The 27,876-nt window shown below is 46.6% G+C and overlaps 2 protein-coding genes across 4 annotated transcripts; one reads left to right on the top strand and one right to left on the bottom strand.

The window, feature by feature from the left end:
• Positions 1 to 123: 123 nt before the first annotated feature.
• Positions 124 to 13,461, bottom strand: SLC25A38 (solute carrier family 25 member 38). 3 transcript variants are annotated; one of them, XR_014226261.1, is made up of 8 exons: positions 13,329 to 13,461; positions 11,270 to 11,391; positions 10,564 to 10,648; positions 9,873 to 10,052; positions 9,277 to 9,445; positions 8,494 to 8,660; positions 7,254 to 7,632; positions 124 to 249 (listed from the first exon to the last, which is right to left on the bottom strand). XR_014226261.1 is itself a non-coding variant. In XM_082277549.1 (7 exons), the coding sequence occupies exons 1-7, from the start codon at positions 13,401 to 13,403 to the stop codon at positions 7,510 to 7,512; spliced, it is 921 nt and encodes a 306-aa protein (XP_082133675.1). In that variant the 5' UTR covers positions 13,404 to 13,461; the 3' UTR covers positions 3,954 to 7,509. The 3 variants fall into 3 exon arrangements, 2 of the variants coding, with proteins under 2 accessions (XP_082133675.1, XP_082133676.1); XM_082277549.1 differs by lacking the exon at positions 124 to 249 and having other exon boundaries at positions 3,954 to 7,632; XM_082277550.1 differs by lacking the exons at positions 124 to 249; positions 13,329 to 13,461 and adding an exon at positions 12,161 to 12,311 and having other exon boundaries at positions 3,954 to 7,632.
• Positions 13,462 to 16,178: 2,717 nt separating this feature from the next.
• On the top strand, positions 16,179 to 18,439 carry LOC309575635 (C-C chemokine receptor type 8-like; the record flags this gene model as incomplete). The annotated part of the gene is made up of 3 exons (XM_082286281.1): positions 16,179 to 16,297; positions 16,384 to 16,452; positions 17,360 to 18,439. Exons 2-3 carry the CDS (start codon positions 16,399 to 16,401, stop codon positions 18,437 to 18,439), a joined length of 1,134 nt encoding a protein of 377 aa, XP_082142407.1. The 5' UTR covers positions 16,179 to 16,297; positions 16,384 to 16,398.
• Between the last annotated feature and the right edge of the window lie 9,437 nt (positions 18,440 to 27,876).

Genomic DNA, 27,876 nt, shown 5'->3' with positions numbered 1-27,876 from the left:
ATTAGACATTGGAATGGGCTGCCCAGAGAGGTGGTGGAGTCGCTGTCCCGGGAGGTGTTTAAGGAAAGACTGGACGATGCACTCAGTGTCGCGGTCCGGTTGACAGGGTGGTGTTTGGTGATGGTTTGGACTCCACGATCTCATTGGTCTTTTCCAAGCGAACTGATTCTGTGGTTCCGTCACTCTGGGGCTGCTTCAGAGCATCCTGTTGTTTGTGCTCCAAGCAACGTCAAAGCTGGTTTTGAGGTCCTGAAGCAAAAAGAAAGCAAATATTTATTTTAAACATTTTACAATTCCATTTTCCTGCTGAAAGTGAAATATCTGTTCTCAGGGGGCTGATTAATTATTTGATGAATTATATCTAGCCTCTAAATTGCCTGCTGTGAGGGGGAAGCTTCTAAAGAGCTGTAGCATCCTTCCCTGCACCCACATTGCCCCTCCCTGCAGGGGCACTGCTCTGGCACCACGCAGGAGAGCTTGGGAAGTCAAGGCTATCCCCTGTCCTTTGCAGAAATGACAATAAAACCAGCTGAAATTGGCACTAAACTTACACATCCTTGTTCTGCAGTAGACACTCTTGTGGTGCTTGCCCCTTTTTTGTGCATGTTGTTTGGTTTGGGGTTTTTTGTTGTTGTTTGCTTTTAAGAAACAACAGAAAATGATGTGATTTAAGAATCTTCATCTTTCTCATCTTCCTTGTCCTATTCTGGAAGCAGACACAGGCCTGAGAATTGAATTTCTTGGAAAAAAAGAAAAGTAGTGATACTTACTTTACTATGCTTGCTATCATCAAGATCTGCATACATTTCTGGACAGATTTCTGAACTGTGCAAACACTATTGCCAGTGCCTTCTGCAAGTGATAATTCATCTTCACATCTTTCTAACAACAGTGCTCCTTTAGTTTTCTCTCCTCTATTTTAATCTCACATAAGCACAGCAGTGTGCTGGGCCTGGACTCTCCTGACAGCCCCTTTTCGATGTCTGAGCCCTGAGTTATTCTGGGGGATGATTGCTTAAGTAGCAAGTTACAACAACATCTCATGTTTGTCCTTTGTCTCCTGGTAAATGGCTCCCTATTCTTTTCTGCATGCTCATTAGACGTTGTTAAATAGCAAGATTACCAGATCAGTGTAAGAGAGTAATTCAAACATTTTTCACATGGTGGTGACAAAGTAGGTAAAATGAAGCTCAGCAACAGGTTAGTGAGCTCTCAGCAAGAGCATGAACTATTACTGCCTGAGAGATTATAGACATGTGTGGCACTTTGATAAGTGCACTGTGGACAGTGAGAGCAGACCTGATGGGGCTATGTACAGCCTAAGGAGATGGGAGCCATGTGAATATTAGCTTGGGAGGGAAGAGGAGGGGTGGTGGTGATGTTACTGTGCTGTGTGCAGTGGATTTAGTCTGGAGAGCTCTTCTTCATAGTTGAAACCCAACTGTATTAAAAATGTATTTGAACATAATGATTGGAAATTAGGTAATGAATATTGCGGGAAATATGATGTTATCAAAAGAGTGCCACTGGTAAGCATTATAGACTCCTCTGGCATGTCTAATACTTAATTTATTTCTTATTGTTACACTTTGGGCCCTCTCTGGTTGACCGTGAGGCCCAAAGCCCATGAGAGGGCTTGGAAAAGTTGTGATGAAGCTTGACAGTAAAGTATTTCTAATTATTTCCTTAAATTACCTGAAAGCTTGCTTTATTTTTTTCTCTGTGGGCTGAGACAGTTCAAAATAACTCTGTTACTAATGGACATGTCCCTCAGGTGAAAGTGTATCTATCTTATCACATGTTTTAAACAAGGTTTCCCTGGTCTAAAGTTCACACTGAAATCTGTTACACAATTACATGCAGAGCTGCAGGCAGTCCCTGGGAACAGCCTTTCTCTGCAGCGAGCAAACCCAGGGAAAGGGGGTTTGAGCCACTGGTTCTCCTGCAGTGCCAAGGAGACTTGGGGCCCGCGGGTGCAGAGAGAAGCATCACGGAGCTACCACCAGTCTTTGGGTGGTGCATTGAGAACCTCGAGCAGGTGCCTGGGGTGGTCACAAAGCCCCAGAAAGAGCATCTCCCAGAGAGCCAGCCCAGGCTGCAGCAGAGAGCAGCGGCCCTTGCCAGAAGCCTCTGAGGAGAAGGCTGTACCAGGACCCCCAGTGCTGGGAGAGAGGGCTCTTCACACAGCTGCAGAGGAGGTTCTGTGCTGCCAGAACAGCTCCTGTGATTAAGAGGTTGAGTTGTGTGTCTGGGTAAGAGGCTCAGGCAGAAAGCTCTTTGGGCAGTATCTTCCCCACCAAACATGACAGTGGGTGTCACCCAAGAGATGGTGTGGCACCCCTGGAGGAGGCAAAGAAGAACTATGGAGATCAACCCACCTTCAGTGAAACTGCACTAATGTTACTGTGCTTCCCTGTAAATTCCATTTTGGCTTGTGTTTCAAGGGTTTGTTATTACTTCTTGCATGTTTTGGGAAAACATACTTTGGCAAATCTCTTCCCTTCTTATTTCTACTTCTACAAAGTTAGAATTGCCTAACACCTGTTACAAAATTTGCAGAGGTCTCTTTTTAACCTCTTACTGGGATTTTGTAATTTTTACTAAAACTCCTTAATGCATTATGATAAAAACTCCTAAAGCATTTTACAGTGGTAAAATCGCAAATTAAGAAACAGTGCAATGTGGAAAAATCAGCTTGCTATTTTGAAACAAGCACCAAAGCCAGAAGGCAAAAGCATATTCAAGAGCTGCACATGGAGTTTGCAAAAGTACATATATATATGTGTGTGTGTCTGTGTGGGATGAAGGATCTTTTCTGCTCAATTCTGGTGTCAGTGCTTATATACGGCACATAACTCATTAAAAATTTAAAAAGCAAGCAAGGTGTTTGCCCATTTTTAATGTGAAAGGGAGATCTGTATCTCAATGGTTTTCTTACAACCACAGTGCCTTTAAACTTTCAATCTTCCCCACGTTCTACCAGCCAGAAAGGTTAGGGAGCTTGTCTGCTATCTCTTCTCACAGCTGGGGCAGCTGTCAGCAGCATAGACAGCAACACCCTCTACACAGGAGGTGGTTCTCCAGGGCAGCAGGAGAGCTCTGGGGAGCCCTGTCTGCAGGAGTAGGCACTACCCCAGGCCTAACTTGCTATCAGGAACCTGCACAAGCAATTCAGGTTCAGCTGGCACAAGGCTGCACCTCAGGATGGTCTGGTAGGTCTGTTATGCACAGATAACCCTCCATGAAAATTGCTCCGTGTGAGAATGTATCACCTAAGCAAGAAAAGAGAAGAGGTTTGGGATCTTCACATCTGGAAGATGCACATTTCAGTATCAACAACAATGTTTTGCTTAGCACAGCCTGCCTGCTACTGAATCCCAGGACCATACTGTGACAGCAAGAGATCCCAGCAATCCAGCATCCCCTTGTATTATGCCTTGCAGGAGACTGTCTCCCAGGCACAATTTCTGGTTTCCTGCTGAGATCAGATTGCCTGAGTAGCAAAAACCTGATCAGCAGGAGACTAAAAACAGTCTCTCTGCAGAGAGCTTAAAACCCCACTGTCCTGAAGGCTGGTATTTCACCAGCTAGTACAGGGATTCAGCTTCCATCTGTCTTTACACACAGCAGGCAGGCAGCAGAAGCTGTACAAAACATAACATTCCCCATTGCTATGTGTTTTTTCCATTTAAGCTAAGTTGATTTAGGTTTTACTAGCATAACCTATGCATATTAAACACCACAGAAAAAGAGAATATTCCTTGCCTTTTTTGGACTCTGAATACATGCAACAGTCCTGTCCTCTTGGGAAACTCCTTTTGCCTTCTTAAGCCTCTATCTCATCCAATCCCTCATGCATTCGATTGGTTTGGGGCTTGTTTGTTTTCTTTTAAAGAAACACTGAAGAGATTACATCCTTCATTTTGCAACCAGTTTTTAATAGAAACATATAATACATCTTCTCATATAAATATTTTATATAGACACATAAGCACTCACAATACTCAAAGCTGTGCAATGTTCCGAAGCTCCAGTTCTCTTTAAAACTGTGAGGAAAAAAAAACCCAAACAAACCATCACACAGGAAGAATGGAAACATGAAGTTTCTAAAGCATGAATAATCAGACTATTTCTCTTGTGTCCTTACAACTCACTTAAATACTGCCTGCCTCAACGTGCCAGCCAGCTGTGTTCTTAGCCACAGCTGCAGGGGCAAGCAGAGACCGTGCACATTCCCCAGCAGTGCACTGCCAGCAACAGAGATCAGTCCAAGAGGGATCCAGCTGTGATTCTGAAGTGCACAGAGGGATCACACCACTGTCTCTGGAATCCAACCTAAGATGGCTTTTGAAATTATTATCTGACAAGATTGTTAGTGTTGAATTGCTGGCATGATGGAGGTAGGTGATTAAGCATCACTGTCCAGATCTTTTATTTGATTGACTTTACCTTTAGGCTGTACAGTGACCATTTGTTGTTAAGCAGAAGCATTAAAACTCAAGGGGAATACATCTAAACTTCAAGTCCACACACTTGACTGTCTTGACTTTCTATAGCTATCAAGAAGTAACTTCAATAAATTAATTCAGAAACAGAATGTTTTTGAAGAGGGGAAAAGGTGAAGGACTGTAAGGATCAGAGCTGAGAAACAGTCTTGTGCCTGACTGTGATAAAGCTTTCAGAACAGAGTGAAGCAGAACTTCAGGCTTTCCCTTCCCCCATGTATGACACTGGACAAAAGAAATAACAAAGAAAAACAAGTTTGCACCACAGAATTCATTCTCCCCATTCATAACTCACAGGTAGATAAGCTTCTGGATTTGCAGCACCAACGGTAGATGAAACACAGTGCAGTTTAGATTTTCGCTATCTTAAACTCAGAGGAGCCCAGATTAATCCACAAGCCAAAAACCATATAGTTTTTCACTCTAGTCCAATAACAAAGCACCAAAGCAGAATGGAACAACTTTCCCAAAGAAAAAGCTAACACTGCTTTAGGCCTGATTCCAGATTTAAATCAAACAAACAAACAACCCACAGTAGGCTTTTAAACATTAGCACAGGGCAATAAATTCTCTACTTCTTCCTCTGTTACTTGACCAGGCAGGAGTACAGGGACATAAAAGCCACCGAAGTGTTCCTGAATTTCAGGTTTCTGATGAGGACCTTACTTAATTCCAGATTAGCTGTCATTCTTTACTTGCCTGCCTCATTTTTAAGAGCTTCTGTTTGCACAGGTTGCACATTGCTTTGCCATTGCTAAAACAGGAACAAAATACATGTAAAGCACCTTGCAGGTGACTCCACACACTGCCCTTCACGACCACAGCCCAGGACGATCAAGACATCCAAGTCACATGCCAGATTTAGAAAGCCCCAAATAAATTCAGGCTCCCACCACAATGTTGGTTTGATCCCATGCATAGGGGAATAAAGGACAAATGAGGTAACTCATCTAACTGCCACCTTATTCCACCAGGTCAGCAATCCTAGACTTGGTTCTCCCGCTCTCCGTGCCAGTAGTGCTCAGGATAACAAACAAGCAGGATGTGCAGTTACCACGGTTTCATGCACTCTCACAAGTTCAGGTCACTAAGGGTAGAAGGAACAGCAAAAGGAAGGAACAGGTGCTCACATTTAGGATTTAGCAAATAATGTGCCACATGCCTGATTTGATGCCGTGCTCTACCGCTAACACGTGTGCACATGGAACCCTCCACCACCATTCCAGGAGACTCCTGCACTGCAGAGCACCAGCCTCCCCTCACAGACAGGCTGAGTCTGAAAACAGGGAGCACTTTCCAAGCCTCCAGCCTGTCCTCTTACACTTCACTCGACTTTTACATCAGTCATCAAGCCTTCTTGGAGTTGAAATCTGGTAGAGAACACCTGAATAACCCACATCCCCTCTACTCTTATGCTTGGGAAGTTGCCAGGGCATGCAGTGATTGTCCGAAATACACTCTAAAATTTAGGAACAACAGGTAGGTAGCACTGTTTGTTCATACAGCTACAGTATCATGTCTTCATATTTAGAGACAAGTGCTCTGGTTCTAAAGTGAATTGCAATATCCCTAGATATTTAAGAAAACAAAAGCCAAAGCTAGGATTTCTGCAGGGCACACTACAGAACAGGATGCACACTTCCACGCCAGCTTCATGGCTATGCTAACAGAGCTGCAAGGGACCCAACCCACCACAGAGGCACAAGTGAAGAGGGGAGCAGGCTGTACCTAGCACATACTGTGAGGCCTGTGTAACACAGTAGGAAAGAGTAAGAAGGCACAGAGGATGAAAAGTGTGTATCTATCGCTAAGCCTAAACTCAGGGATACTCGAACATGGACCACCTGATAAGAGAAAAGCATCAGCCAGGAAAATGTGAAGGGTCTGTAGGAAAATTAAAGTTCCCCACCAAGCACCCATAGCGCTCAAACTTTGGAGAAAGCTTACAGAAATAGCAACCTTTTCTTTCCACACCAAAACATACTCCACATGCAATCAGCAGCTGTTTTAAGAGAAATCTGAAGTGCCAGTATCTATATCTGTTTCCATTATACATTTATCCATTATGAGCCATGGCCCTAAAAGCTACATCTAAGGACCAGTTCACACTGAGGGTGTTGATCAGGGATTAACAAATAAGGAATAGGAAGCAAATAAGTCTCTATGACAACTGCATTAAAAAAAACCTAACAAAACCCACTTGAGTGTTCCTGCTATAGTAAGACCAGCAGCAATTTTTTTTTCAGAGAACAAGGACAACTTTGGTAGCAATCAATTTTAAAGTGCCTTATGCTTCTTAATTCCTGCACGAACCCTCCTGTAGAGGCAGAAAGACATTTCAAGAGTGCTAAGATGCTCAATCAAATAACACATAACACAGCAAGGACGTTTTAGTTACTCTCTCTGCAATCACACACGGTACAAAAGTGATGGCAGAAACCACGTTTCTAGTTTTTCTTCTGCACTTCATTCCTCTTTCATCCACTCCGGCAATATAATCACTACAAGACACATCCAGTCTCCCACCAGGGCCTGGAGTGTTCCCCTGTGAGAACAAAGCATATGGGGAAGGAGGATCTATATCAGATGGTGGTCACTGTGGCCTTTCTGGCCACACCAGCAAGGAACAGGCTGGCAGGTTCTGCCATCACTGTTTTTTCCTCAAACACTTTTCCTCTAGCACTGTTTCATTGCATAAAGGTGGTGACCACAGAGTTATTTTTAAAAGGGGCTTCTCAGCATAGTTACCAGGCTGTGAAAACCCTGCCATTTCCCATGGCAGTCTGCAAGTGCAGTCCTTCTGGAATGCATTGATCGAATAACGCAAAGATCCGATCCTTCCTTTCCTCCACTTGCCAAAAGGCCTAATCCCCTGTCTCAGAAGGGCTTTCTTCCTCCTGGCTGAGCAAGGCTTATTCCTCTGTGGAACTGGGAACTTCCCAGTGCCAGCTGATCACAGCAAGCGGGAGAAGGAGTGAAGCTGGTCCTTTCTCGTGCAGCTCAGTCAGGACTTCAAGCCCATTTTTTCCATCATCTGTTCATACACCGTCCATGCCATTGCTGCCATCAGAGTGCGCCTGAGGGCTCGGGGCACACCGCCTCGGAAAAAGCCAACCAGCCCGAAGTCCTGCATCAGGAGATAAACAGCAATTCATCAATCTGCATATAAGGTTTTAATTTCTCTTTGTTTATTACATGGAAGAGCACAGGACGTACAGACCCACCTCAGTCTCTGAAAGACCTGGGCTTAAATAGCATTTAGTGTTCAGGAAGAATCTGTAGCACTGCACGATTGCAGGGCTACCCAAGAAAGCAGGAAGAGCAGTGAGTGGAAAAACGAAGGCCAGGATGGACACAATAGGTGAGGAAAGCCACACTCAAGTCCAACAAAGAGAAGACAAAGGCGTAATCATTTCCAGACACTTCAGGAAAATGACTAGTCTTTGAGCTTCATATTTACAAAAGTCTCTTAGCAATTCTGTAAAAACTGAGATTTCTAAGTACTGAAGTAAAAAAACATTCTGATTTGAGAAAAAAAAAAGATACATTAAAATGCATACACAAACAAACAGATTCCTGCTTAGGAATAGAGTTCAATAAGGAAAAAAAGTGAACCTGCCAAGGTCTGTCCTTCTGACAGCAAGAAGGGAAAGGTGGGCTTTGAGTTCTTCTCCATCCCATTCCTGGGATAAAGACCGGGACATTTATTTCTCTTCTGATGTCTAAAGAGCAAACAATTATTTTGTAGCAGATTTGGACCTGAAACCAGCATTTCACACTGCACATTATAGTCTTGGTCTACCACAGCACGACCCCCTTCATCATCTTGAAAATGCTGACACTGAATAGTCCAACTGCAAGAGCAGATGAAGCACTGACACCTGTTCACCTCCTTTAAAAGACAACAACTTCCCTAGCATAGCTGTGCTTTGAGCAAGGGGACCAGAACTGAGGGTGTGGTTGTGCATGTCAAAGGGATTCACCTCACCTTGTAGATGAAGGCAATGGCCTGGCTTGTCCTGTGGTACTTCTGGGGTGACAGCTGCATGTGTGTTTTGATGACATCAGCAGGCTGCGTCGCCAGAGAGGCCAAGATACCCGCAAAGATCCCACAGCCAAAATTCAGCAAGGGCACAAGCACTGGATCCAGCTGGTCTGCAACAGAGAAAAGGGAACGCACTCAGACACCACTCAGGCCAGGAACACTCATGCTGTGTGACAAAGTGAAAGCTATTGAATGATTAAATCAACATCAGAGTCTAAGAGAAGTTAAAATCTATGCAGCTAGAGAAACCTTTCAAGGGTAAAAGCGGCTACTAGTCAAAGGTTGGCATTATTAAAATGCCTCACTTACTGGGGAAATGAATTTGACAAAAAATCAGAAAAGAAAAAACTGTACAAATGTTGCCCCAGTGAGTCCTAATATCAGAAAACCCCCAGTTTAGTGGAAACTGAGCAGTATGCAAGACAAACAGAAGCAGCAAGCAATGCTGAAGATACCCTGCCTCCAGTTGTTCACTAACCCACTTATGCATCAGTCCTCATAAGGACAATCAACCAATTTAGGGCCAGTCTCCATTTCTGCACTGACCTCAGCTACACGTCTACAGTTCTCCACAGGCAAATGTGAGTGTGTCACCTAAAGCCCTACAGGAGACTAATTTAACTGCTGAGGTGGAGGGCAGTAAACAGAGCATGCAGGCTGTCAGCTGCAGGGCAAGATCTGAGAAGAGGAACATTTTCCATTCCAGCCTCCAACATTCATGCTCACCCTGAGGTGTGAGGTTTTTGGTCTGTGTGTAGAACATCAGGTAGATGCCAGAGAAGGGCGCATCCCGCAGCAGCGTTGCCGTGAGCCCACTGAACATGCCACGAGCCCCTTCCGTCTGATAGATGTTCTTCAGGGCTCCATACACACTCCCATAGCCAAATCTTCCACTCTGCAAGGGCAGAAGAAGGTCAGTTATCCACATGTCCAGGAGCCCTACACACACCCTGAGGATATAACATCCAAACAAATGGTAGTGTGAACTTAATGTGATGCCCAATGGCAACACAGAGGACAACCCAATGCAAAATTGGGTTTCACCTACCTCAGCCTTTAAAAGAATCCTTCAGGAAGGTGACATATGAAAGACGCTACACAAACACTGTATACAACTGAAACTTACAAATCTCAGGGCGAATCCTATCTCATCTTCTTGACTAAATATCATTTCCTGCAGAATATGTGAACTGAGATGAAATCAGGACTACATCCCTGTCTGTATACAAGTGGTAGCAACCTTCTCCAGGCAAAAGGATTTATTTTCCATCACAAGGAAGGTGTGTGACACCATTAATAGGGGACTAATTGGAAAGTCATACCTCATATCGGGTCTTCACTACAGTCACCGGCAACATGCAAATCCCAGAAACGGCACGAGCGGTGGCACCCAGAAAGACAGACTCCAGGGCTGTGGGTGAACGGTCCACAAGAAACTTTTGCTTCATCATGTACAAAGTGCTGAAGTAAATCCCAACCCCAGGAATACATCTTGCAAAGGACTTCAGGAGAAACAGAAGCAGATGAAGAAAGAAAAAGTTTACATAAGACAAAATATACTATAGAACATTTCTGAGACTGTTAAACTTGACAGGAAGCTTTGTAGAAGACAAAAATATCACTAAAGCTAACATGCCGAAGAAAGAAAATAAGGTAGAAATCATTTATGACACTGACAGATAAATGACTCAAATGATGTCAGGATTTAATGCACTCCTCAATTGCAGTTTTCTAGGAACAAGATATTCCAAACCAAAATGAAGTTCATGCAGTTGCCATGCCACCCCACATTTGCAAAAGTATTCAAGTGTTCAGCTGCTTAGGACTGCCATAACCAAATCAGTAAAATTCACAACATTAACTCCTTAAAATAAGATGTAATCCAAATCATGTAGTTTCATTCATAATTGTACAAGAATTGGCTATTTAAATTCAGGCACACATAATTAACAATAAACACTAAGTTTATTTATCTACTTATTTTTAGAAGTCAGCATTAAAACAGCCACTTACTGGAGAGACACCTTTCCAGAGCCCCAGAATACTCTCAGTACGAACAACCCTAAAGAGCAGCGTTACCATCCCAGCACGACCAGACCTGAAAGAAAGACGAGACAGGAACTGCAGAAATTATCTTCTTCTGCTCCTTGGCAGATGAACTCCACAGCCACCTCTTTCATTCATAACTCTGTGCATTGACCCAGCACCTCCAAGGTGCTCTTTCTCATCTCAGTCTGCTTTTCTTGGTCACTCTTTCCAGCGCTCCTCCATCACCTTCTCTTTCTCACAACTTGTAACACATTAGAGCCCTCTCCCATGAACATTTTTAGTTGCTCATTCCCTTTGTTAGAAGCAGCAGATTGTAGGTTGACTACACCAAGCTGCATGCATGAAAAATTATCTGACAACCATACAGGATTTTTTTCAGGCAGACGATACCCCATGAAACTGCACAGTAGCCACTCCAGCAAACACCAGTCCACCAGAGGAGGACAAACGTTGAGGTTACAAGTTATTCCAGTAGCATTCACAGCCACAGACATTTTCTCTTTTCTGGAGCAAAATATCAATCCTTCTCCATTATATAAAAACATAATTCCTCTTTTAGAAAGACTGATTTCCCAAATTACAGCTCTGAACTCCAAGCCCCAGCCAGCAAATAAGGCAGAAGCCCAAATGGTAGAGCACCTCCAGCCCCCCCACATCCCTGCCCTCTCACCCATTCACAGCAGGCTGCAGAGTTTGCAGGCGCGTTTTCAGCAGGTCAAGGGGTTGGAAGAGGAGCGTGGAACAAGTGCCACTGATGGAGCCGCACACAAAGGCCTTTAGGACTGGATGCATCTGGAAGAGGAAGAATAGGACTTTAAATGGCCATTTAATTAAGAATGGCACAAGAGAAGATATTTCAGCTGATATATCATGCTATAGGAAACGGAGGTGAGCTGACCCCAGATGCTAAGGACAGCTGCTTAGAGCACAGGAAGCTTTTCCAGACCTTCTCTGAGACTGATCAAGTTTTATTTGTGGTTTTTGGTCCCTCCGCTTTTTCTGGGAGATTGTTCCAGAATCTCCTTGAAATTTGGTGGTTGGAAAGAGTTTTCTGAACATCAAATGTACTAGAAGCCATTTGGTTACCCTTTGCCATGGCAAAGGCAATAGGTGGCCCCTTCCCATCACCTACCTGTACCTTTTCCCCAGTCCCATTCACCTCTGCTGGCAGCACCTCCCACCCTGCACACCAAGGTCTCCCCACTGCCACGGGCACCGCCGGGGAAAGCTGCCCCGACCCAAACCCAAGCGCACCCGCAGCACGGCACGGCCTGCTCAGCTGAGGCTGCCTTTCCTATTCACAGCGGCTGCCGCCGCCGGGCACTTCTCCGGAAATAATAAGGCAGGAGGCACAAAGCCCATGGCAGGACAGACTTTTTGGTGTTTCGAGAGGTTTATTTTTATTATTACAAACAGATAACGGTGTTTGCTAATGGAGAGCAAGTTTCTGTGCCCCTCGGCGCAGCAGAATCACGACAGATTAGAAAGCACAGACAGATTAGAAGCCTGCGGGGCACACTCCAAGCCAGCAATGGTCCCCCCGAGCTCCGCCCGGACCCACCGTGGTACCCCCGTCTCCCCCGCTGCCCCGAGGCCGCGGAACACGACGCAGCAGTGTAAGAGGCGCAGCGAGTCCCCCTCGCCTCCCACCGGGGCGCTGCCCCCGGGCTCCCCTCGGCAGAGAGAGCGAGGAGGGCCCGGCGCAGCGGCCCGGTGCGGCGCGGCCGTACCTCCGCCTCTCGGCCCGGCATCCCAGCGCCCCCGCAGCCCCAGAGCGCGGCGGGCGGCGGCGAGGCCCAGCCCCGAGCCGGCCCCGCTCCGGAGACCCGCCCCGCCCCGCCCGGCGCATGCGGCCGCCCGTAACCCTTCGCCCGCCGCGGCCTTGCTGTGCCGCGGCAGCCCGGCGCGGTGCCGGGGCGAGCGGCGGCCACCCGGCCCCAGCCGGCTCCCCTCCAGCCGCCTCTGCCCCCGCATCGCGTGTTTGCCACGGCTTTTCGCCGTTCTACGTGGAATCGTAGAATGTTAAGGCGTTGAAATGGACCTTTAACGTTCAGCTAGGTCCAACCCCGCTCCTACGGGCAGGGTCACCTCTCGCTAGACCACATTGCTCAAGGCCCCATCCAGTGTAGCTCTGAACACTGCCACGGATGGGGCATCCACAGCTTCTCTGGACAGCCTGTTCCAGTGTCTCACCACCCTCGCAGAAAAAAAATCTTCCTAATATCTAACCTAAATTTCCTCTCTTTCGATTTATGCCTATTACTCCCTGTCCTATCAGTGCAGTTCCTGATGAAGAGTCCCTCTCCGGCTTCCCTGTACGCCCCCTCCAGATACTGGAAGGCTGCTATGAGATGTCCCCACAACCTTCTCTTCTCCAGGCTGAAGAACCCCAATGCTCTCAGCCTGTCTTCATAGGGCAGGTGCTCCAGTCCTCTGATCAACTTTGTGGCCTCATCTGAACTTGCTCCAACAGTTCCGTGTCCTGAAGTTGGGGGCGCCAGAATTGTACTCATTTCCAGCAACTGTACTCTATATTCCTGTGCTGTATGCTGTATCCAGCAACTGAGCCCCAGCGCTCTCTGTCAGACATGAGTAGTGGGAAGGCTCGGTTCCTAACTGACAGCTTTCATGTCTTCCCTCAGTTCACACCTCCCACTTCCCCACAAAACCAGCTTCTTATGGACACCGTGCTGTTCAGAAACCTGAGATGCTCACTGACACCTCCTTACCGCCATCGCTAGTGTTTCCACTTGCTCATCCACATCCTGGGCCCAGAGCAGAGGAAGGCTGGCTTTCCAGAGCATTGAAGACGGGAGGCGCCAAAATGAAGCGTTTCAATATTAGGCCTGTGCCAGCCCTGAGACTGTGGCTTCACTGTGCCTGCAGAGCCAGACACTGTTTATCGACAACAAAACCGGCCGGAGGACCTGGGAGGAGCATGCGATGGTTTTGGCAAGCTGCTTTTCTAAGAATTTGCCTACTTGCCATGCCCTGGCCACGTAAGGAATGACACGTCCAGAACGTCATGCTCCAGCTGTTCCTAGAAGGAAAACCCTGTGTGCAGCAGTAGCCATTATGCACAAACCACTTCCTCTCCTGTGCTTGCTTTGCCTTGTGGCAGCCCCTGAAGAAAGAGAGAATTTTCTTCTCTGGGAAAATGTAACACACAGGCTAGCAAAAGCACTTCATTACAGACTCCCTCTTCCCTTTGGTAAGTCCTCTCTTGTTACACAGTTCCCTCCTCATGTGAGTGACTGCCTTTTATTTCATTAACTGACTTTGCCTGCTAGCTCGTGGAAAAGAGGATCAGCTAGTCCCCTTCCCTGCTGGTGCTTTTTTCCCTGCCTCACATCTTGCTCCACTGTGGACCAACACAGGGACAGCACGCATTGTCACAGACGGCACAGGAATCTCTGCTCCATTGCCTGGAGCCCCTCCTTCCCCTCCATCCTGCACTGACTGTGCAGGGCGTTTCTCTCACATATTCTCACTCTCTCACAGCTGCTGTTGCGCAGTGTTTCTGAATCACAGAGGCACTACCAATGGGCTCAGCTTTGGCCAGTGGCAGGGCCATCTAGGAGTCAGCTGGAACTGGCTACCACCACCAACAGGGGCAGATTCTGGCATCTTCTCACATAAGACAGCCCTGCAGTCCCCTTGCTGCCAAAACCTTGCCATGTACACCTAATGCATCATCATGTGTTATACAATTGATTATATAAGGAAGCTGTCTGGGATACATATGTCATTTTGAAAAAGCCCCCTTGACTGTTTCTTTTGGTGTGTTTCTGGTTGTACTGGATGGGACTGGATAAGTAGATTGTTTAGAGGAGTAAGCTTAACCCTAGTAAGGCTGACAGACTCAAGTGGTGCATTTGAAATATTTCTGTATGGAGCTGCGGGTGGTGTAGCTGGATCCTCTCCCTCCGTGCCTTTGGGTAGAGCAATAATAGACTCTTTTCTGGTTTTCTGAAGCAAAATATGGACTGCAATGATATTGGCCAAATGGCATGCATCCCAAGAAAGAGCTCATCCAGCATGAAACCCTGGCAGCAACAGCAGTCTCCAGGCTCTTATCTTGCTGTGGAAGCGTTTTCTCCCTTAAAATAAGCCTCGTGATGAATGAGGAGGTGAAACAGCACCGCTGATCACACACATCTCTGCAGGGATCTGCCTCCCTTCTGCAACAATGCCCAGCAGAGGGAGCCGCGTCCCTTCGTGTCGCTGTTCTGGAGAAATGTTATTTTGCTCTGACAGCCTGTCATTTCTATTTAGATGAGAGATTAGAGGCACAGAACTGCCAAATTCCCATTTGGTAGACACATCTTTTTCCACATTGAATAATTCCTGGTTGTATTCTTTGCCACTTTAACAGAGTTGTGAGTGCATTTAAAACCTGCATAAGGGCAGTGGAGATCCCACTTCAACACTGCCAGCAACTGCCAGTAACACTGCCTGTGACAAAAGAGTTTGTTTCTGCTTTTAATTCCTAGTTTCAGGTATTGTAAGAGTTAATACCCAGCAGAGCTTGGCTGTCATGGCTTGACTCACACATAAAACTTTGACCTAATGTCACACTGCCCACTGCAGCCAAGGAAAGTCATCCACTGCCACACATGCAGTAGTTGCAGATTTTCTTGGTTCACAGATATATGTCCCTCTGCCTTTGGAGCGATGATGTGTGAAGGTGGACATCCAAAGGGTTTGAGAAAGACAACAGACCATTCCACATTGGGATCTCCAGCAGCACATCTATGGACTGATGCCCAGTGAGGTGCTGTTTGCTCAAAAACGAACAAAAAGGCGATGTGACTTGCCTGACTTCAGTAATGGCACCAAGCTCTAGTGAGGAGCAGCAGTATTTAAGGAGGTAACACACACTTCAAATGTTGCCTGTTGCTCGGTAGTGCTGCTCTTTCCTGTGTATCTTGTGTTGTGGGGAAGATCGGAGACAGCTGTGGGATGGAAGCTGTGTTAGGTCTGGATGAAGTCACAGTAGGTATGTGGCAGAATTGGTGGGAATTCAATGCTGTTCAGGGCTTTATTTCAGTGTTAGTCTGTGAGAGCATCCTGCAGTGTGAGCGGTCTGGGAAGAAAAGTTCAAATGTACTTGGCAGTGTTAGGATCACAGTTGGACTCAATGATCTTAAACGCCTTTTCCAACCTAAATGGCTATGATTCTATGATAATTTCCCTTAGGTATTCCTGTCTGTGCTGGGTGGGTGTGGGGGGAAGGTGCCTTCCAAGGAAAATGAAATGTTAAAGCAAACATGGTGCCCTTTGCTATCACTGGCCATTAGCAGCATTGGACCATTCCCTCAGCCATCTTCACCAGAAGTCCTTGGAGCAGAGCAGAGACAGCACTACTTTCTCTCTCCTAGACACAGGAAGTGCAGAGCAGGGACAACAGGTGGGACAGGGCATGGAGGTGGGAGAGGTAGGAGACAGGAACACTTCAAAGACGTGGAGGAAATTGCAGATCTCTTCCACTGAAGAATGTAAGTGCTAAAAATGAAAACCTTCTGATCATATAGAAGATAAGGCTGACATTTCCGTTCTGTAGGTGTTAAGTGCAGAGGCTTGGGGTTTCACGCATCTTTAATGTAGTCCAGGTCATACAGAGGAAAAGCTGTTTTAGGACTGTGCACTGCCACAGTGAGGACCTTGCCTGTGACCTGGCATTGCAGCATAAGCTGAGGTAAATATTGCCGGCCTACATATGCAAAGGTATGCCTGCTTCTTAAAAATACGTGATATAAACACAGTTTTTTTGCACTCTTTCAGACACAGTGTTGGATTATGGAGCAGAATTTGACATACCTGCTGGGCAGTGGTGGCTCTGAGGACATGTTGGTGAGTCACTCCCTGCCGGGTTGCTCTCCTGCAAGCTGAGGACGGTAGCACATCTTAGGGGTCCAGTTTTTCCTATGGCAACCCAGTACTGGGGGAGATGATGGGAGTTTAGAAGAAATCAATGTGATTGTTGTTCCCTGGGAAGAAACCAAAACACAGGGCAAAAATACCTTTAGCTGATGAGACTGTGCTTGTGGAAGAAGACTGCCCTTGAGGGCACAGGTGGTGCTAGGAGTGTCCTATGGAGGACATCCTGACTGGGATGCTGCTATCCATCTTCTTTAATTGTTTGCTGTCACAGGTACTGCCCAGGGATGTGGCGGTTGCTGCTGGGGGGTGGGCGAGCTGCAGGGAGCTGGTGAGAAGGAAGGGGGCATGTCGCTGCTGCTGGTGCATCCCATTTCTGGCACTCAGCTAACTGGAAAAAAAGCTTTTAGGAGATGAGCATTGGCATGTCAGTTTCTCCCTGGGCCCTGCTCCCTTTTTCCTTTCAGAAGGAAACATAAAATAGGACCCCTAAACCCACATCAGGGGCTCTCAGCCTCCTGGCCATTCCCATGTCACTGCTGTTTTGAGGATGCTTCCTGTCTCTGGCCCCAGTGCCCCACCTGGACTCGGCCATGGGCCATGGCCTCACATGGAGCCAGCGGGAGGATGCTGGTAACCTCTACCACCACAGCTGCATTTTCCTTGATCTCCTCTGCCCCTCGGATGCAAGGATCTCATCCTGGGTCTTGCAAGGGATGGCCAGTCACTCATGTTCATTCCTCATTTGCATTCTGTACCACAGCTGTGACACATGTTTTTTGTCCTCATGCAGCTTGGTGTGTGCTGACTCGTGCCTGGTATATTTACTAAGAAAGTAACATGCAATTTGGGTCATATGAATTTCATTATCCTTGAACAGGTGAGTTACACATCACCAACACCTAACTCCTCTGCAGCCTATGAATATGCCTTCGACTACTCAGAACTACACATCATCTGTCATCCTGAAAGTGTTCCAGCATTTGCACCTACCTTATTTCCAGTGCTGTACTCCCTACTGTTTGTGACAGGCTTGATGGGAAATGCTTTGGTTGTTTGGATTCTGACAGTCTGCATGAAAATCAAGACCATGACTGACGTGTATCTGCTGAATCTGACAGTCTCCGACCTCCTCTTGGTATTCTCCCTGCCTTTCTTGGTTCAGTACTCCATCATGAGCCAGTGGATTTTTGGAAATGCACTGTGTAAAATCATCAGCTCAATTTACTTCATTGGTTTCTACAGCAATGTCTTCTTCATAACCATCATGAGCATCGACAGGTACTTGGCCATAGTCCACTCTCTCCATGTTCAAGGGATTCGGACAACCGCCCTTGGGGTTATCACCAGTCTGGCCGTTTGGGCAGTTGCCATTTTAGCTTCAATGACAGACTTAATATTTTTCAAGGAAGTGAATGACAATGACCAGATTAAGTGCCTCCGTCACTACCCTGATGGCAACTATGACTGGAAGACTTTCAGTAATTTTGAAGTCAACATCCTGGGGTGGCTAATCCCTGTTGGTGTCCTCATTTTCTGCTACCACAGCATCTTGAAATACCTGCAGAAGTGCCATACCAAGAGCAAGTACAAAGCAATAAAACTGGTTTTTATTGTTGTCATTGTGTTCTTCCTCTCCTGGACCCCCGTCAACATTGTGCTTTTTTTGGACTCTCTGAGGAACATGTCCATCATCAACGACTGCCAGACAGGCCAAAGGCTAGACCTAGCCATGGAGCTGACTGAGGCACTCTCCTTGGTCCATTGCTGCCTCAACCCAGTCATCTACGCTTTTGTGGGTGAAAAGTTCAAGAAGCATCTCCGTGAAGCTTTCAAAAAATCTGCATGTTTTCTGTCGAACTGCAAAGACTACAGGGCTTTCAGTGGGCACAGCCTGGACAGGCCCTCCTCTCTGCACACAAAGTCCTCACAGTTGTCTTCTGTTGGTACTGTCTTGTAGAACTACAAGTCCAAAACTATCCTCCTGGACAGGTGACCTAAAGTTGAGGAATCCTCAACTGGGCATCCACAGCCATGGACTGTTTGAACAACATTTTTGGACATGAAAAGTGGAAGCAGCTGCTTGATTTTGCTTTTATCATGGTTGCTTTTGGTGTACTCACTATTTAGAGTCTTTTGTTAGCATCATCCTCCCTTTCCCTCAGCACATCCTGCCTTGCTTGCTTTGTGAAATTACCAGCAGACTCCCACACTGCCTGAGCAGCATGGAGAGGTACCTTAGAAACATACCTTCCCCCCTTCAGACCCAGTACTGAAAAGAACCGTTTATGTTTCCAAACCCTGGACACTTGGCCACTCCTTCCCTCACCTCAGCGGAGTGTGTTGGCTTTGTGAGCAGGGATAGGACTCGCTGTAGGAGTGGCAACCTGCACTTTGGAGGGAAATGGTGCCCAAGTTTAAGATGTCATACCAGGGCCTGGCTCCCAGTTGACAGATCTGAACAACACTTCCAGCCCCAAAAGTGCTTAATGAGTGAGTAATTGGATAAGTAACCAAGAAATAAGTGCTGTCCATGTGTTTTGGTGAAAGCAACGTGGATTAATATCTAGGTATGATCCTGATTCCCTGTCTGCTACCAGGGCCTGCAGCTTCTTGGCTGGAAGGGTTTGAAGCTGTAGCTTAGAAATGATGCTGTGGGTGTCAAGGAAAAACACCTGCAGGAATGAATGAGTGCTGTAGGAATGGATGGAGAAATTGTTACCAGGAAAAAGGCTGAGGAGTGGAAAAAACAGTGGGTGTGAGCTGTCACACATCCCCATGAGGGGACTTTTTGAACATTTTTGAACTTTTTGAACTGGCAACTGGTGTGCCAGTGTGGTCACTGCTCTTGAGCAGGTGACTGGGGTTGACATTACAGTTATTGTTCCAACTTGGAATGACTGATTTTATATATGTGAATGGCTACCCATTCGTATAGATATATCTCTATGTATTATATATAGAGAGGTATGTACATATACAGGCATATCTATACTTGCATATGTGTGTATGTATACACAAATACACACACATATACCCATATATATACATATATACACTTATATGTGTACAAATGTTGTTAGATAAATGCAATGAAGCTTTTTGTTCTGTTCTATCTGTCCCTACAAGATATCATCGTATTTTAAGTTTTATAATAAAGATACTGTGTGCAGTGTAATTGCACAGTCTTTACACTTGAGAAACCTGTTTCATCATTATTTGTGTCAGCATCTGCATTTTATTCTGTCCTGGGCAGATCTATGAAACTGATAATCCCTCCAGCTGCTTCTTCCCTGCCTCCTCTTCAGTTCAGCTGCTGCCTGGGTCCCAGCAGCAGGGTCACAACCTGGCACAGCAGTACAGTTTCTACCTTTCAGGTGTCTTATTGCCAGCCAGGCTTTTTTTGGATATGCAAACCCTCAGGTGCTCTAGAAGGGGATTCACAAAAATTCAGGACAAAGCCAAAGGGTGGTGGGCAAGAGGATGGCACCAACTCTCTCCCCTGCAGATTCACAGCATGAACCCTCCAGATCACAATTCACTCAGCTGAAGCACAAGAGATGGGAATGATTTCTGCAGCCTCACAGCCTCATCCTGCACCCATTGTGTGAGTGCTTTGGGACGGGTGCTGGAGCCCATTCGCCCAAACTGGCAAGATGATGATGGCCTTTCTCTGGCTGCTGAGCATCTCTGCTAGGGAATATCTCCCTCTTCTCAGAGGTTTCATTGATTGTTGTTGTGTTGCAGTTGGAGTGAGGCTGCGACCCAGGGCTTCCCCACAAGGGCTGTAACCCAGTGACATGAGGATAGCTTGAACATGCAGAGCCCTCTTTGCAAAGTTTTTCACTTCTCTAGCTCTCACTGGAGGACATCCTGCCCTGCTGTTGCCTCAACACCACATGCAAACCTTTCTAGCAAGGAAGCAGGAGATGCTTTCTGCAGTTTAAAGGGTTTTTCTGCCAGAGGCAGCTGGCTTCCATTTTATCAGCAACACCAGGACCTCTGAGCCGGACCTCAACTTCTCCTCACTGCCCAACTGCTTTAAGCTGCTATTGCTGCCTTCCTGTGCAAATGAAGAAGGTGAGACCCACATCCGGACAGTGTTTGGCTAGCAAGAGCTGCCCTATGTTGCTCTGGGTGGCCAGAAGCATCCCTGTAGGTCACAGAGCTCCTCTGCTTTCTGAAGGGATGAGCCTAGAGCAGTCTGCTGCCCTTCCAGTGCCTGTGAGGGCATTGAGAGCAGAAGACATCTTCCTGTATCTGTGCAAGCTGACAGAGAGCTTGAGGAAAGTGCCAAATTTTAGGGTTTTCCAAAGAGCAGGGAGCACAAGAAGCTGAGGCTAAAACACTCTGCACAGCCCCAGTGCCTGTTCACATACTTGCATAAAAAGTACCCACCACAGCTCTTATATTGTTCCTGTTCAAATCTGCTGCTTATCTTTAAATCCTGATCTTGTTTTTTCTTTTTGCTGAGATGATGGAGGTTAAAGAGGATTTAGGATGATATTGGCACATGAAACAGTCACTTTGTTCTGGCTTCAGCACGTCATCTTAAAACAGATATCAGAGTAACTGTTAACCACGTTCAAGCTTAAACCTAAAATGCATACTTATTTTTGATTTATTGGTGTTACTTGTACCAGAGGCTCCCTTCTACAGAGGGTCTGTTAGAAAGATGGAGACTTTGTCTGATGCCCCTCATGATGTTCTGAATGTCTGGATAGAAAAGCCTTGACAGGCTGGAGCATTGCAGTGGCAGCAGGGGGGCTCGTCACTTGCCACACTGTGCAAGCCTGTGCAGCAATTGTATGGGTATGTTTAAGGACCATGCTGTTGAGCTACACCAGCAAAACGTGGGATGTATGAGGACATGTTAGTTTATGGTCTTGCTAGATTCCTCAGAAAATAGTGTGAAGTGGGACCTAGCAGATTGTTCCTCATCTCAGCGCGGAGCTGCAGGACTGCCACTTGAGCACAGGGAATGATAGTCTCTTGTCCCAAAACAGTATGCCTGAGTAAGAAACTAGTCCATATTTGGCTTTTTCTGGAATTATGCTGAAGCCTTCTTCCCAAGGCAACATGGAGACAAACTTATTAAATCCTTGACAGAATCTCTGGCCTTCAGGTCACTTGTTCAGGCCAGTGCATGCAGTCTGGGGATGAGGATAGGACTGATTCAGTGCTTTCTGGAGGAGCCCTGTCAGCCAGCAGCACAACTCTGCCTCTTTCTGCTGTGGCAACATCCAGTTACACCTGGAGGTCAAAAACAGACAAAACTTTAAGGAGAGGAAAAAGAAAATTTAATGAAGGGTATTTGTATCCCACTCTTCTCTTAGCTGAAGGATGCTCCTGTGCAGGGATGGGTCTACATTAGCATACACAAAACTCCCCAAGCCCAACTCTCCAAGTTAATTGTATCATGTCCAGGAGAATCCTGTTTTATTTTCAGCCTCTTGAAAACACCTATTATATATACATACATATGTATACCAGTTACGAAGCAGCATAGAAATTTTTAACTGTGCCAGAAGAGGATCCAGAAAGGAACATGACAGAAAAAAATAAACATAACTTTAGGTATTCTGTCTGGATGTAAAAATAATTTGGGAAATTGAAAGGTAATTATAACCTTAGTCTGAATATGTCAGGTTTAACTGTAATGTGTGGGCTGATATTCATATTTGGTTAAAATACCTTAATGTTAATGACCCTTAAAGGCAGCAAGTAATACCAGGCAAAGCAAAGCTGCCACTGTAGTGCGTCAATTTTGACGCACGGTTTCTGAGCAGCGTGCTTCTGCTCTACGTAAATCTGCGTTTCTGCTGACTTGCCTGAAATGCTAAAATGTACAGAGAAAGGTCACAGAAATCCCCACCTCAGAATAGCACAGATTTGGGTTCCTACAGCCTCTGCTGACGCATGTGTCTGCTGGGGCCTCATTCTGACCCAACGCCGCTCTCCGGCCTGGCAGGTATCCCTGCGGGTCTGTGTGCTTTCCAGCAGTCAGCGCAGCCAGTGTAATGCTGATGTCAGCAGCTGGGTCAGACTTTACACATCAGACAAGCTCTATGAAAGAGAAAAGTACCACCACTCAAACCACAGTGTCTGCTGTCACCCCAGCAAACAGTTTTTCCTCAATATACTCCGGCATCCAGGCAGACTTCCCACTAACATTAATGAATGTGCAACATGTACATGTGGGTCTGCATTGCCAAGACATTCATCCCTTTCTTCACCTGGCACCCTTGGATGATGTGCAGTCTCTGTGATCCTCCACATGCCTGAGTTCAGAGAAGGTGTGAACACGTGTGCAGAATGTGAGGATGGACAAAACACGAACTGCCAGGGAATTGAAAAATATTGATTGTCCTCAGTGTTTGACTCAGAACCAATCTTGGCTGCAGCACTCAGCAAGGTAAAGAGATCTGTGTAGCAAGAAACACTTGCAAACCAGCTGCCAAAAGGTAATGCCTTTCCTATACAACAAGGAGTAGAGAAAATGGGTCTTGTTCCCTAATGCTCAGGTATTCAGCTGGGCTGAGAGCAAAGAGCAATGCTGGGTGGTTTCCTTGGGTATTTTGTCCATGCTCAGAGCAAGGCAGGCAGCACTTCCACTCTCCTCTCTCACAATGTCTCTCTCTACCTGTGCACATCTTACACCACCATCCCTGCACATCTCAGTGTCCCCAGCACCACACTGCCCCGACGTGTGCTCAGCTGCAGCCCTGCAGAGAGAGGGGTGGTGCTGGTGCAAATGTACCCAACAGCTTCAGCTCTCATAAGCAGCACAAGGGAGAGAAGGGGGAGGGGGAGGAGGGAAGGAGGGGGGAAAGGCATTTCTTTATTCAGCATTTTGAATAGCAGCTTGCTGCAGTGTGGCTGTGCAGCCATTCCTCCTGCCTGGATGAGCCTGGGAGGGAAGGGATATGATTGCCCAGACAAAGGCTTCTTCCCACCTTTCTTGGGTCGTGCTGTTATTGTTGGAGCTGACCTCACAAGCAGTGCAGCCTCACGATGCGCTCTGAGTGATTGGTGTAACTCAGGTACAGCCTGAAACAGGCAGATCCGAGCAGCTCACAGGCACATCACCTGTCCCAGGGGAGAACACCTCTGCAGGAGACCTGGCTGAGCCTCTGCCATCTCTGCAGGGCAGGACATCACCATATCAGTGTGGCAGCTGGAGCTCAGGAACACAGATGTGGTCACCAAGGCACGAGTGAGCCTAAGCACTGAACTGTTTCAATGCCCTTATCACTTCCATGTCATTTTTAATGTGGGAAAAATGTTCCTCTTTTTTTTTTTGATATCTCTTTGAGCCACACTCCTTCTGCTTGTAGAAAGTGTGCAAACCTTCATCCTTCTGTGACTCTTCCCTTCACCAGCCCTCAGGATGAAACATTTCCATCTCTAGACATAACTTCTCTCTTCCTCACTCTGAGTAATTTTTGCCTCCCACCTCTTTAATGAAGAATAAATACATCTCCCACTGGTGGCTGGAAAGGCACCAGAGCTCAGTTGTCTTCTTGCATCTCTGCAGAACAGTGACATGAAGGGATGAGGCTTCCTCTGATGGGTTTTCTCTCAAAAGAGAGACACAGAAATTACTTCTGTGAAGGCTTGTGTGTGTCTCTGTGTGAGCAGCTGGTGCTCACATCTGCACCAAAAGCTGCCGGGTGGGCTCTGCTGCAGGACAGCATGGGAGGAACAGGACACTGATGTGACAGAGATGCACCTCCAGAAGTGCCTCTGCCCAACCGACAGAAAAGACGAGAGTTTTGGAGAAATTAAAAGAAAAAGTGTCCAGCAGGGGTCAGTGCAGTCACGGCTATGGTGTGTGTCCTGCTGCTGAGCCATGCAGGGCAGCTCTGCGCCACAGAGCTCCTGTGGGACTCAGGGGCTCCATCCTGGGAGGATGGAGTAGCTACCCCCAGCCCATTAGTGCTCCCCATTGGTCCTGCGGAAGGGACTCCAGTGAAACTCTTGAGAACCAAGAGAGCCTCTTTTTGTAGAAAATCACCACCATCAGGCTTTCCCCCACAGCAGCAAAAGCAAAGTGTGCTGAGGAGAGCAGCATTTTGATCCTTCAGGCCAGACATTTCTTTACCAAATGCTTTAGTCCACAAAGCTTGAACTTGCCAGCACTGCTGTGCCAAAGTCTGCCTCCCCAAGCTGACCTGGCAGCCCAGCCACAGAGCAGGAGGAGATGCCAGTGGTGTTGAAGTACCGCTGGTCTCCCCAGATACTGAGAGAAATGAGTTTTCAAATTTGTAAGGCAACTCAGAAGGAGATGCAATAAAATAAAACAGGGTGTTTGCCCCTCTTTACCCACAGTGTTGCTACACACACATCCTTTACTCTTGATTTCTTCCTGTAAAACCATTGTGTGCCTCCCAGCTGGGAAGGCAGCACACTCTACCTAGCCCTTCCCAGGAAAAGTCTCTCTGGTTACAAGGGATGCAATGTCTTCATTTTAACTTGCAGAAACAAAAGACGTTTCCTTCATCATGTGTTGACCAGAATGAAAGTCTTCCAGCAGCTTCCTCAGACTTTTTTATTCCTGAGATATGTCCTCAATGCCAGAGTGTGAGCAGAGGCTGAAGATGGAGAGCAGAGGTATTGTGGATGTGGCAGTTGTCTTTCAGGTGGTGGTTTCACACCTGTCTGTATTGCACTACAAGTGCACACCATGATTATGAGCAATATCTAGGGTTATCACTCACAGCAGAATGCAGCAGAAAGCCTTTTCTGTCTCCTGGGGAAACCTGCTGAGGATCTCTGTGAGTCAGCTTGATTTGGTTTCTCTTTAATTGAAGTCTCTAGATAAAACCTGTGTGGGTATCCCTTTTGACAAACCTCATTTCTTTTTGAGGTTAATAGCCTGCTCTGTGCTCAGTTCCAGTTAAATTCTGGGCAGTACAGGAGGAAGAAGTTGATGACCACCTTAAGGGAAACCCTGTTGCTAGGATGCTCTTTCTACCTGGAGGCAAGCAATGGCTGGGGACAGCCTGTCCTGCTGTTACGTATGGGAAGTCCTGACCCTTCTTCTTGAGGATTTTGCCTGCAAAATGCTACACCAGAGGTACTGTGCTGAGTACTGGTGACCCAGGAGTGGCTGCCCACCAGGGTGAGGGTGGCCGTGTCTGTCTGGGTTCTGCCCACACTTTACAGGTCAGCAGCAAACTAGCTCAGCATGTGCAGGTCCCAGTGGGAAGCTCCTACTGGATTATCTGTGCCCTCTTTAACAAGGCTGAGGGAGGTGGGGGTTGGAGGGACACAGCCCCTCATCATCCCCATGAGGACATGGGAGACAAATTTAGATTTGGGTGTCTGTAGCAGATAAGTAAAACCTTGCAAAATGAGGGCTTTGTTACCCTTGTGAAATCATGGCTCACTCCTGTTACTTCAGCTAAGCAGAAAAGGACTCTGGGAATGACTCAGCTGAATTAGAGGTAGAAAACAAGTTATGTAACCTTTGCATGTTCACATCGTGGTTTATGGTGGTTGGTTGAATTACGTTTGTTGTGCTTCACAAGAATACAACTGATAAAGGGCTAGTTGCTTAAAAAGGCCTGTTTTTTGCAATAAAACAATTCCTCTTTGCACCTGCCTGGGGAGTCCATGTCGTTTCGCATCGTTGCTGGTGTCCTCCAAACAACAGCACATCTGCAGACAGCGCAGTGCTGCTCTGATAATATCAGACTGGCATCAAGGAAGCCTTCATTCAACTTCCTGAATCTCATGGTTCTCACACAATGAGAATGCTTCCTTAGTACCATCTACCAGAAATTATCTTTCTGAAAGTTAGAAGTTTGTAATTTTGGCAGTCATAGATCCTACTTTCAGGATGTGGGGAAGAAACCAGCCATTAGCCTTCTGATGTTGTCCTGAAAACAGTGCAAAGTGATTTGCATCTAGTTTTAAAGAATGGTAGGATGGGTCTACTGGCACTTTTCAGAGAAAAAGGTGAGTTTTGAAAATCTGCTGCTCTGGCCCTTTATAATTCCCTAACCTTTAAACTTTATTTCCACTAGTGTATCTTTGCTGTCCCTGGCTAACACCTGTCCAGGAGTCAGTTCCCTGATTATTTCCACAGGTGCTTCTCCTGGCCCACCTGGCTCACATCATTTGTATAATTTGGCTGATGTTGGAGGCCCATGGTTTGGCCTCAATTACTTTGCTGTGTAGCTGTTGGGGATGTAAAATTTGCTAGATAAAGCATAACACAGTAAAAAAACCCCGAAATGTAATCGGCAGAAATACCAGAACTGAATTTATACGAAGGTGTTTGCCTGGCAACTTGCTAACCAATGCACAAGCAACAGCTCAGGCAACCTGAGAGACATTCTTCACCCCCAAAATCCCACCAAGGTCAGCCTGCCTGAAGACAGCACAGCTCTGCCTTTGGGGAGAAGGCATTTTAATCTCCCTTGACATTTGAGGCAGGGGCAGTACCTGGGGGTATTTCCAGGACCACATTCCTTGTGTGCTGAGGGCCTTGGTATTGGTACAGCAGCCAACCACATGCGGTGTCTGTTTCTCGTAACACACCACACTGCACAGCCTCCTGCCTGGTTCCACCCCAGAGGAACAGCTTTTTGTGCCCCAGTGGTGCCTGGCAATGTGCTTCACAGCATCCCAGTGATGCTGCACTCATAATGCAATCCTGAGCAGGATGCTCGGGTCAGGGGCCAAGAAGGGTTCTTGATTAATAAACATCCCAATATTTTAAACCCTCAAACTCCACTGGTTCTGGGCTGCAGAGAGACATTACACATAAAATCTTGTTTACAGGCAAAGAGGAGGCACAGTATATGTATAGGTAGAGGCAGGAGTTTATTGTGATGGCGTTCTCAAGGCTCCAACTGTTACCAGTTTAGATCTGCTGGTTGCAGAAAAACAGGAACACTATTGCAGTTTAAATTTTTGCACACACATAGTTTCTGGTGTTATGCTCACCCTTTCCCTGCTCCTTTGGGTCCTAAGGCTGGTGGTTTCACCTGGGTGGTTGTGGTGAAGTGAGGTGTCAGAGAAAGCTGTCGGCATCTCCAGTCCTTCCCTGGGATGAATGCAGTGTTCACCCTGTTTTTCCGTCTGTCTTTTTCTAGGATCTGCTTTGGATCCTTTTTATATGTTTTCCAACATGCTTCTATAGCTTCTTCTCTCTTCTCTGGTCTATACACAGCCTACTATAGGTGGTGCCCTTTATGTATGTTAGATATTGATTTTGGTCTCTCTGTTACCACTAAACCCAGTTTTGCCAGCTCCAGATCTGCATCTTTTAGCTGACCATCAGTGAGTTCTGTACAGCTGTGGGGCTCCCCAGTGCCAGCCTGTGCCCCATCCTCTACCATCCCATACCTGTACTCCTCTGTGCTGCTTCCTGTGTCCCCCCTGCTC

The sequence above is a fragment of the Coloeus monedula genome (genome assembly GCF_965178545.1).
Source record: "Coloeus monedula genome assembly, chromosome: 1".
NCBI classification, from domain to species: Eukaryota; Metazoa; Chordata; class Aves; order Passeriformes; family Corvidae; genus Coloeus; species Coloeus monedula.
The sequence above is the reverse complement of the archived record's forward strand: the minus strand, read 5'-3'. Positions and strand labels throughout refer to the sequence as shown.